The following is a 10,928-nucleotide window of genomic DNA, read 5'->3' on the forward strand; positions in this document are numbered from 1 at the left end:
AACGACGGAAGGCGACGGATCCGTCGCTGTCCAATTTTTCGACGTAGACAAAAAAACGTTACTTTGTCCATTGTCTCCGTCAGCCGGACAAAGAATTTTCGACGGATCCGTTGAACGACGGATAAAACGTGAGGCCATCAATCACTAATAAAAAAAACGGATCCAGTGGCATCAGTCGTTGGATCAGTTTTTTTTCCAAATTTGACGGATTGTGACTGACGGCAAAAACCTGATGTGTGAAAGGGGCCTAACAGTGGGAGAAACTGATACTGATTTTGCAATCTGCTCCAAAAATTGCAACATTTCTCTTGGATTAAGGAATGCCAAGCAACACCTTTGGAGGTATATTATGGTGTAGATTAACCGGCCAAAAAATATGGCCCGTCCTCTTGCAAATGGAATTCAGTGCCCCACCATTGCCCTGCAGACCGGTCAGGATTTGCCGACAGTTACGATATTTTATGACTGCTTGTAAACCAGTGTAGGGCATTAATCCCTCAAAGGACCAAACTTTTTTTTTTTTTGCATCGCCTCATTCAAAAAGTTGGCAAAACAGATGGGACTAGCGCAAAAATGCCAAAAATATGCGTTGCACAAAAACGTATTTCATCAATTCTGGCAAAAACTAATGAACCAGGATAATGTTGTTATCTTTATTCTGTGGGTTTCTGATGATACCAAAAATAAAGCCATGTGCACACAGTGCATTTTTTAATACATTTTTAGTGCAGATTTGTCACAAAACTGAATGCAAATCCTAATGCCAGCAAAATCAACGAGAATTCTGACATTTTCTGCACGTTGCTTTTTTTTCCCATGCAGATTTGGTGCAGAAATAAATCTGCAGCATGTCAATTCTTTCATTGTTTCTGCAGCATTTTTCCACCCCCAGAATGCATAGGAAATACATGGAAAAAATGCATAAAAAAGTGGTAAAATGCAGCGAAAACATGCTTTTTTTTTCTGCCAGGAAATGAAAATTTGGTGCAGCAATTTCCGCATCAAATACTCAGCATGCACACAGCCTTATGAAAAGTTTCCTTTAAATTTCATCACTTTTATGCAATAAATACACTGTTACAAAATAAATAAATAAATAAATTATATTATTATATATATATATATATTATGGGTCTCAAAATATATTAATATTTTGCTCACCCAATTTTTCACCCAACTTTCGCAGTAAAACTGAAGGATAAATAAAAAAAAAATAGTTTTTTGTGTTGCCAGATTTTGAGAGCTATAAACTTTTTTTTTTAAACTCTCAGAATCTGGCAACACAAAAAAACTATTTTTATTTATTCTTCAGTTTACTGCAAAAAAAAAAAAAAAAAATTGTGGGGGGGGAGCAAAATATTTTGAGACCCATAATTTCTTTTTAACATTTTTTTCACAGTAGGAGCTATGTGATTTTGCAATGGGGGGGGTTAATACATTGATTTAGTCATACCTTCCATATGCGAATCGTCTATCTTTATGGTGGTCTCCAAAAGTGTCCCATAGCCTCAATGACACACTGACATCATCAACGACATCTCGGGAGCGCTCCAGCACCTATAGCAAGGGGAAAGAGAAAGATAAGGAGATCTCTGGAGTAACCGACATAGTTCCAGATGTCTGTCCTCAAGGGAAGGTATTCATGTATGTCCTATAATTAACTATGCACATAAATTTCAAGGCTCGCTTCACCTTCTGGGATCAGTGGCCATGGTATGGGAGGAAATTTGTAAAACCTACTACACAGAGTTAGCTTGATTCTCTGGATTTAAAGGGTTTGTCCGCCTTTGAGAACATTTTTTCTTATTTAACTGCATGTATTTTTGGCTAAAATACAAATTATATTTGTATTTGCAATTTGGTTCCATCATTTGTGCACCATGTGCATTTCACAGCGCCTGTATTGCTAGCTGCAGAATGAGTTAACTGAGTATCCATGAGTGAGCTCATTATGGCGATCCAATGGAAGAGTTGAACTCTTGATTTTTTTATTTTTTTTTTAAGCCCCTTCAAGATGGTGTATGATCACAGATCACATCAAAATTGAATGTGCAGAGAAAAAAGCTCCTGTAAAAAGCAAATATGGTGAAGGTTTTTAATTAAACCAAATTGCAAAAATTATTTTTAGTCCCAAACAAATACATTCATTTAGGTAGCACACAAAAAAATATAAAGTATAAAATATATATATATATACACATACATACAGTAAATTATATATATACATACATACATACACACATATATATATATATATATACACATACACACCGCATATATTATATAAAAATATATATATATATACACATACATATACCTTATATATCCCCTTAAAGCTTCTAACGACTATCCCCTTTATGCCACATCTCCCTTGTGACGGTGAACCGATGCGGAATGCTTACCTCTTGGCACACGCGGTACTGATCTATGGCCCAGACAGTTGGCACATGTGTGGCGAGAAGCTGGTATTGTGTTAGGGTGGCGTTACATGCCCGTGCACAGATCAGGCGAGTCTTCCCGACGGCGTTGTCTCCGACCACTACACATTTTATCGTCTCAACATTGGGACGCTCATAATCCATATCAGTGTCCAGCAGCTGGGATCTATACATTGGAGGAAGGAAGAAAGACAAAATGAGGGTGGGAGGCGGAGTTATATGAGCTCACACAATCATCCATTCATGTGGTGCAAACTATTCAATCAAAATAAAAAATAATGGGGCCGATATATTAAACCTATCCAAAAGGAAAACTATCTGTTGCCCAAAACAACCAATCACAGCTCAGTATTCATTTTACCAGAGCCATTTAAAAAATAAAAGCTGAGTTCTGATTGGTTGCTATGGGTAACAGCCTGGTATTTCTATTAGATAGTTGTGGTCTACCTTAGGCCTAATATGTTTACGACACAGGAATACACAGAACACAAGGGCCTTCATATTAAAGGGGTTGTCTAGTTTACAAAATCAATGTTTATATACCCTGCTAGGGGGTCCTGAGATAATAAAGTGGTCCTCAGTTCAGGAGCCAAATGTGGAGAGCGGTAATTCAGAGTATTGCTCCCTCTTGACCTCAACTGCCCTATATTATATTCGAGAGCCCAATGATTTAAAGGGGTTGTTCAGTGAAAACAAGTTATCACCTATTCATGACATATGATGGGAATCTGACTAGTAATCGGTAGGACCCGCACTGATCAGCAGAGGGAGCAGTGCACATGCTCCATCGCCACACCATTCACTCATCATGGAGCTACCGAGCGCTGCACTCGCCTTTATCCGGAAACTCCATAGACATTGAATGGAGCATTGGACCAAAGTGAAGTAACCGTATTGTGGGTATCTGACCAATCATCCATAGGACTCGCGCCAATCAGCAGAGCGAGCAGTGCACATGCTCCATCGCCACACCATTCACTCGTCATGGAGCTGCCGAGCGCTGCACTCGCCTTTATCCGGAAACTCCATAGACATTGAATGGAGCATTGGACCAAAGTGAAGTAACCGTATTGTGGGTATCTGACCAATCATCCATAGGACTCGCGCCAATCAGCAGAGCGAGCAGTGCACATGCTCCATCGCCGCACCATTCACTCGTTATGGAGCTACAGAGCGCTGCATTCACCCTTTTTCTGTAAACTCCATAGAGATCGAATGGAGCGTTGGTCCAAAATGGAGCAACCATATTGTGGGTATCTCACCAGTCATCCATAGGACCCACAACGATCAGCAGAGTGAGGAGTGCACATGCTCCATCGCCGCACCATTCACTCGTCATGGAGCTACCAAGCGCTACGCTCGCCTTTTTCCAGAAACTCCATAGAGATTGAATGGAGCATTTGTCCAAAATGGAGTAACTCTATTGCTCCATTTTGCAAAGCTGATAAAAGTGTCCGGTCTGGGATAAAAACTCCAGGTCCCAGTGGTCGGACACTCACCGATCAACACGTCATCGTATATACGGTGGACAATCCCTTTAAAAAGACAATATGTAATGCTTAATTTCCCCTGTGGTGCTTCTTTACAAAAGCTCAACATTAGATTAAAAGGTCATGAAACTGAATAATGGTAACTAAAAAGAACATTCATCAGATGAAAAGTTAAGAATGAACCACTACTTTAGCAGACCGATCACACAGTTATCACATTGAATAAAAATTGGCCATTTTTTTATTTTTTTGGCCGATACAACAAAATACTGTAATCTAATGTGTATAGAGGTCCAGGTGTCCCCGCAGATTACAGCTGATCGCTGGGGGTCCAATTAGGGGGTATATTTTGTGATCACTTTATTGTCACATAGGGATTGTCCAAAGAGGAGAACATCCTTTAAAATAAGTTATGGTCTTAAGAAAGCTCCAATCAGGCCCCCAATTATTGCAAGTCTTTAATAGCATTGTCTTTTCATATAGGCCAAAGGCACTTTTGGGGCATCCTAGGCCCCAGAACTGCACCTATTGCAGTTACGCCCCTAGTTATGTTGCTGATTTATTGCCATCACACCATCAATTTCAGGTGCTGTGAACCCAGAACTTGTTGCTCTCTGCTCATTGCCCCCCAATAGGCAGGTTTCACATTCACATTTCAAGTACAGACCATGATGTCCAGACCGGCAGCGGGACCCCTGATCCAAACTAAATGCCCTTATATATGAGTACAAGGCTGTTGAGTTTGGATAGGGGGAACTCACAGCTGGTCCAGACATAATGGTGTAATGCTGGCATTCCTGCGCTGCTCCGCTTCTCCCTCCTGGCAAGGACGCAAAAGCACCCACCACCACAGGCACACACATGTCAAGTATGTTCTGGCTCTTGTGGTGGCTCCCAGCTCCTGTGCCCATTGCGTAGGTCCCCTCGCAATGCACTTAGGGCGCATGCACACATTACTTCTTAAAAGGGGCAGCATGCACACTCCGTAAGTGACCCCAGCCTATGGCTTGGATGCACTGGCTATTCAAAGGCACCCTCCCCTGTAGGAAGGAGCCTGAGCAACTTTAGTTCTAGCTAGTCTGCTACCTGCTAGTTGTGTTGTTAGGGCCCTGTTCCTGAACCCGTCTTGAGACCCTGTCCTTAAACCTGTCCAGTATACCTGTACCTGATCCTGAACCCGTCCTGTCTGACTCCTGCCTGTGACTCTGACTCCGTCTCGCCTGTTGCCACACTAGACTCCAGCCTGTTTGCGCCATTGGGGTTAGTTGCAGCAGACTTGGGGACTGCCCTGGAGTGATACCTGGCGCTTACCTGCAGCACAAGCCTAACCTCACCACCAGAGGTCCTAGATAATACCAGGTAGTCACTTAGACGTACCCCTCTAGGGTAAGCCCAGGGCTCCGTAGCGGAGTGGGTCCACACCCGCGTGTGTGACAAATGGTCCATACTTGGACCATAAAAGTCACATTACTTAGAAAAGTGCACAGGGCCAGCCTAAAAGAGATCCTATTTTATGGGGCCCTATAGCACCTTCACAAGCTAACTTTTGTTTTTTTAAACCCTCCTTCATAAGTCTCTAAAAGTTAAATGTAGCACTTTACGTGGTTTTGGTTTTCCCTTTTTAGGTGAATTGATTTGCAACTTGTTACAAATCTCTCACTGTTTACAAGATCTCTGCTTGCAGCCAAGGAATGGAAATGATATACATCAGCTCCGGAGACAATGTGTCTCACTAATGTAACTGGTTTGTAGCCAATTCTTAACTTGCAATAATATAATGGGTATTGATTGTTATCACAGCATAGTTCTGCCATGCCCGGCACTCTGATTTATTATTCAGCTGCCAAGAGATAATCCAACAAGGATTGTATTATGTTTCTTACAACAAAATGGCCACTAATCCTGAAATAAGAACATTAAGTGACCAGTATTACTTGTAAGTATGGACCACACAAGGTAGAGCTCTGAGATACATATATGCATTACTCATAAGGGCTCATTGTAAAAAACAAAAAAAACCCACAATAACCATACACACTTAGGCCCTGTATGCACGGTGCAGTTTTTGATGTGTTTTTGGTGCAGTTTGTTGCCCTAAACTGCATGCATTTCTTTCCCCAGCAGAGTCAATGAGATTCAGAAATGCTGTGCGCACGTTGCTTCTTTTTTCCTTGCAGCTTTGGTTGCAGAGAAAAGAAGCAGCGTGTCAATTCTTTGTGGTTTTTTGACCTGCGTTTTTCCATTGAATAAAGTGAAAAAACGTATGGGCAAAAAGTACCTAAAAACGCACCGAAACACCGTATTTTTTTTATACGTTATTCGGCCAGAGGATGTGTTTTTCACTGAAGAAATAAAAGTGCAGCGTGGGCACATAGCCTTAGTCTGGGGTCACACGGGGATTACTGCGATCCCCTCTTATGACAATCGTCTCACGCTGGCAGTACAACGGAAGCAGAGTGTCATGCGAGTGTCCCTGCAACTGAAATCCGATCGTGCGAGCGGACCTCAGCTGCGGGGGAAGGGCCGGCTCTGAGGAGGGGAGGAAGGGACTTATCTCCCTCTCTCCTCCGTTGCAGGCTATTGCCATTCTCGCCCTGCACTCACGGTACACCGGTGTAATGCGAGTGCAGTGCGATTTTTCTTTCGCCCCATAGACTTGAATGGGTGCGAGAGAAAACAGGATCGCATTACAGTCGCAGCATGCTGCAATTGTTTTCTCGGTCCGATTAGGGCTGAGAAAATAATCGCTCATGTGTGCTGACACATAATCTAATTTTAGTCCGAGTGCAATGGGATTTTTTATCGCACTCCACTGGCACCGATTTTCATGCAGTGTGGCTTAGGGCTCAGTCTGTGTGCACACAGTGCGTTTGTGATGCATTTTTTTGTGCAGTTTGTGGCCCAAATCTGCATGTCTCTTGTCATGCCTGGTATGCCAGCAAAATCAATGAGAATTCAGAAGTGTACTTGCAGATGTGGTGCAGAAAATAATCTGCAGCATGTCAATTGCTGGTGCGTTATTTCATGCGTTTTGCAGCCATTCCACCTACTGACTTCATTAAAAAAAAACAAAAAAACGCATGGCATAAAAACGCATGCATTGCTTGGTGCATTTTTCTGCCACAAGGTGCAGATTCCATGTAGAAAATTTCTGCACCAAATCTGCAGCGTGCACACATACCCATATTGTGCGGGGTACACGGAAAACACAATCTGAAAACAAAATGTATACCAAGTTCTACCACTCGGGTGGAACCCAAAATGACACTTTTTTGGCCCCATAAAGAGCCCTAAGGCTATGTGCGCACTTTGCTTTTTACCTGCTTTTTACCTGCTTTTTCAACTGCAGTGTTTAATGCCAAAATGGATGTGTTCTGCTTTTCAAGCAAAGTCTATGGGAATTTGGGTTTCTTGTCCGCACTATGCAGTTCAAACTGCAGCCTTTTTGTTGCAGAACTTTGGTCAAAAACTCAGCTTTGCAGTGCAAAACCCAAATGGCAAAAACAATTGTCCTGTTTTTGTTTTTGCCATTTGGGTTTTGCCCTGCAAAGGTGAGTTTTTGACCAAAGTTCTGCAACAAAAAGGCTGCAGTTTGAACTGCATAGTGCGGACAAGAAACCCAAATTCCCATAGACTTTGCTTGAAAAGCAGAACACATCCATTTTGGCATTAAACGCTGCAGTTGAAAAAGCAGCAAAAAAGCAGGTAAAAAGCAGGTAAAAAGCAAAGTGCGCACATAGCCTAAGGATATGTTGAATGCACGCGCTGTATACTACTATTCACACAAGCAGATCTGATGTTCCAGTGATATCTGGAAAACCTGCGCAAGTCTATATAATTAAAACTACAAGTCTCAGAATGCAATACCCTAACTTATATATAGTGACATAATAAAAAAATAAATATATACACACACAAACATACATACACACACACACACACACACACAAACATACACACACACACACACCGTACATACAGACACACACACACATACATATACACATACATATACACACACACATACATACACATACATATACACACACACATACATACACATACATATACACACACACATACATACACACACATATACACACACACATACATACACACACACACACACACATACATACCGTACATATACATACACACACACATACATACAGATGTAGCAGAGAAGTGTTGCTAAAATATAACAGAGCTGCATATATTACATGTAACCTGGCATGACTCGAGAGGGTAGTAAATGGGTTACACAGCTCCTCTCACTTCCGCGTAGGGATGCAATGTCCATCAGCCACCTGCCAGGCCTTGTGCCAAGTCGGCTGGTGTATATATTGTGCACCAGTCCTATTAATTAGAATAGGACACGACAACAGGGGCATAATACTTGGCATAAGACTAATGGATACCATTTTAAAGAGAATCGGTCACCAGTTTTTTGCTCTCCCATCTCAGAGTAGCTTAATGTAGAGACAGAGACCCTGATTCCAGCGATGTGTCACTTACTGAGCTGTTTGTTGTCATTTTGATAAAATCAATGTTTTCTTTCCTGCAATCTAGTAGTTATACAGAGCTTATGAATATGCTGGACTACTTGCAGCACGCCAAGTAGTCCTATGATGATAATCAATTAATAGTGCCTTTCAATTGTTGAGTGAGGTGCTCTGGAGAGCCCCTTCTATCATAGGGGTGCAGAGATTGCATCACACACAGACCCTAGAGGGATCCAAAAAGTTCTCTTTCCCCATATTAGGAGACCAATACTATAAGGCCCTGTCCACACGTTGTGTATTTGGTGAGGTTTTTACCTCAGAATTTGAAGTCAAAAGCAGGAGTGGGTGATAAATAGAGAAGTGGTGCCGGGTCTCTATTATACGTCTCCTCTGATTGTCCCACTCCTGGCTTTGGCTACAAATACTGAGGTACAAACCTCACCAAATACTCAGTGTGTGCACAGGGCCTGATCGCCACATTTGTTTTACATAGGACTGCAGGTTGAACTGGTAAAGAAAAGCAATAGCAGTACCCTAACCAATTCAGCCTGCCACATCTGTACTATATAACAGTGGCAGATACCACCGTGCTTTACCAGAAGTATATATGAATTATGCCATTGATCGGATTAAAAATCACATAACTTCGAGCTCAGCATTTCTAAGAATAAAACTATTGAAGCGGCTGAGGAGAAAACCAGGTCATAGTACAGTGCAGAATACAGCGTCTCCAGGGCACCATGTCTGGTTAAAAAATAATAACTTTCTCGCCCCGTTTACATTACGGAGAAAATCAGGTCACATTCTTACGACTGAAGATCAAAGTTTGAGGGCGAAAGAAACCATAACTGGAAAATAACAGGACCCGGGGGGAGGGGGTGGGGGGGGACAGACTATTGTACAATCACAAACAGTACCCCCTTATCCCCAATCATAGCATGCAAAATAAATCACAAGACCCCATAATAATAAACTACCATCCACCAATGTCACACACACAAAGAGGATACTACACCCAGTCCAAGTAAGGCTTGTTCCATACATGGCAGCCATGTTGTCACCCGTGCATCCTCTCTGCAGACCGGAAATCGTCAGGCCACAGCTATGGGTATATGTGCCTAGCTATAACTACACATATATAGTGCTGGTGTGTGCATATAGCCATGTATGCTCGCTTTCATCATATGTCCAACAAGCTGCAATATGTGTGTTTGTGCCTGAAATATTAGTGTGCGTTATGTGTGTAGTGTTAGTGTGCAATGTATATCAGTGTAGTGTTAGTGTGCATTGTGTATCAGTGTCGTACTAGTGTGCGTTATGTATCAGTGTAGTGTCAGTGTGCGACATGTATCAGTGTCGTATTAGTGTGTAATATGTATCAGTGTAGTGTTAGCGTGCATTATGTATCAGTGTGGTATTAGTGTGCGTTATGTATCAGTGTAGTGTATGTGTGCGTCATGTATCAGTGTAGTGTTAGTGTGCGTTATGTATCAGTGCCGTATTAGTGTGTGATATGTATCAGTGTAGTGTCAGTGTGCGTTATGTATCAGTGTGGTATTAGTGTGCATTATTTATCAGTGTAGTGTCAGTGTGTGCTACGTATCAGTGCATTATGTATCAGTGTGGGATTAGTGTGCGGTGTGCGTTATGTATCAGTGTGTGTATATGGTGTCAGTGTGGTATTCGTGTGCGTTATGTATCAGTGTGCGTTAGGTGTCAGTGTCGTATTAGTGTGCGTGTGTGGTGCAGCCTGGAGATCAATGCGGGCAGCTGTGCCTCTGGATCCGGATACTGCAGCCCTGTGTCATGATGCAAGTGTCTATCGCGGTGATGGGTGCAGGTTGCGATTCCTCATTTCCAGCAAGGAGGTGTGCGTGTATATGTATGAGAAGATGTGTTTCTAACCAAGGGGAGGAATTCTATTTTAGCTGGAAAGGAAAGTCTTGAGTGCCACCTGCAGGCTCCGTGGCGTCATAGACATCTTGGGAAAATCCAGATGCAGCTGCTGCAAAATGATCAGAGTGTTCTTCATTTAATCTGCTGACATACATGGAAAAGAAGTAGCGCACAGAACATGGTGACATGGGGCTGCAAATACGCGACTGTATTTCGGAAGCATCGTTCAACTGTAGAGAAATCAGGGACGTAGATGCTGGCAGGGGCATGGCGGTAGAGGATGCAGGGGCATGGCGGTAGATGAGGCAGGGGCATGGTGGTAGAGGATGCAGGGGCATGGCGGTAGATGCTGGCAGGGGCATGGTGGTAGAGGATGCAGGGGCATGGCGGTAGATGCTGGCAGCGGCATGGTGGTAGAGGATGCAGGGGCATGGCGGTAGATGCTGGCAGGGGCATGGCGGTAGATGAGGCAGGGGCATGGTGGTAGAGGATGCAGGGGCATGGCGGTAGATGCTGGCAGGGGCATGGTGGTAGAGGATGCAGGGGCATGGCGGTAGATGCTGGCAGCGGCATGGTGGTAGAGGATGCAGGGGCATGGCGGT

At 43.0% G+C, this 10,928-nt stretch overlaps 1 protein-coding gene across 2 annotated transcripts in view; it reads right to left on the reverse strand.

Annotated features, from left to right (window-relative positions):
• Positions 1-10,319, reverse strand: part of RHOBTB2 (Rho related BTB domain containing 2) — a 53,573-nt gene extending 43,254 nt beyond the window's left edge. Inside the window, exons 1-3 of one of the 2 annotated variants that reach the window (XM_075346426.1) lie at positions 9,473-10,319; positions 2,403-2,604; positions 1,454-1,557 (exon numbers count right to left, since the gene is read on the reverse strand). In XM_075346426.1, the coding sequence (XP_075202541.1) occupies positions 1,454-1,557; positions 2,403-2,604; positions 9,473-9,483 (317 nt within the window). In that variant the 5' untranslated portion in view covers positions 9,484-10,319. Of the gene's footprint in view, positions 1-1,453; positions 1,558-2,402; positions 2,605-9,445 lie in introns of both variants that reach the window. The other variant, XM_075346425.1, reaches the window with a different exon arrangement.
• Between the last annotated feature and the right edge of the window lie 609 nt (positions 10,320-10,928).

This window comes from Anomaloglossus baeobatrachus, chromosome 4, assembly GCF_048569485.1.
Source record: "Anomaloglossus baeobatrachus isolate aAnoBae1 chromosome 4, aAnoBae1.hap1, whole genome shotgun sequence".
NCBI lineage: Eukaryota > Metazoa > Chordata > Amphibia > Anura > Aromobatidae > Anomaloglossus > Anomaloglossus baeobatrachus.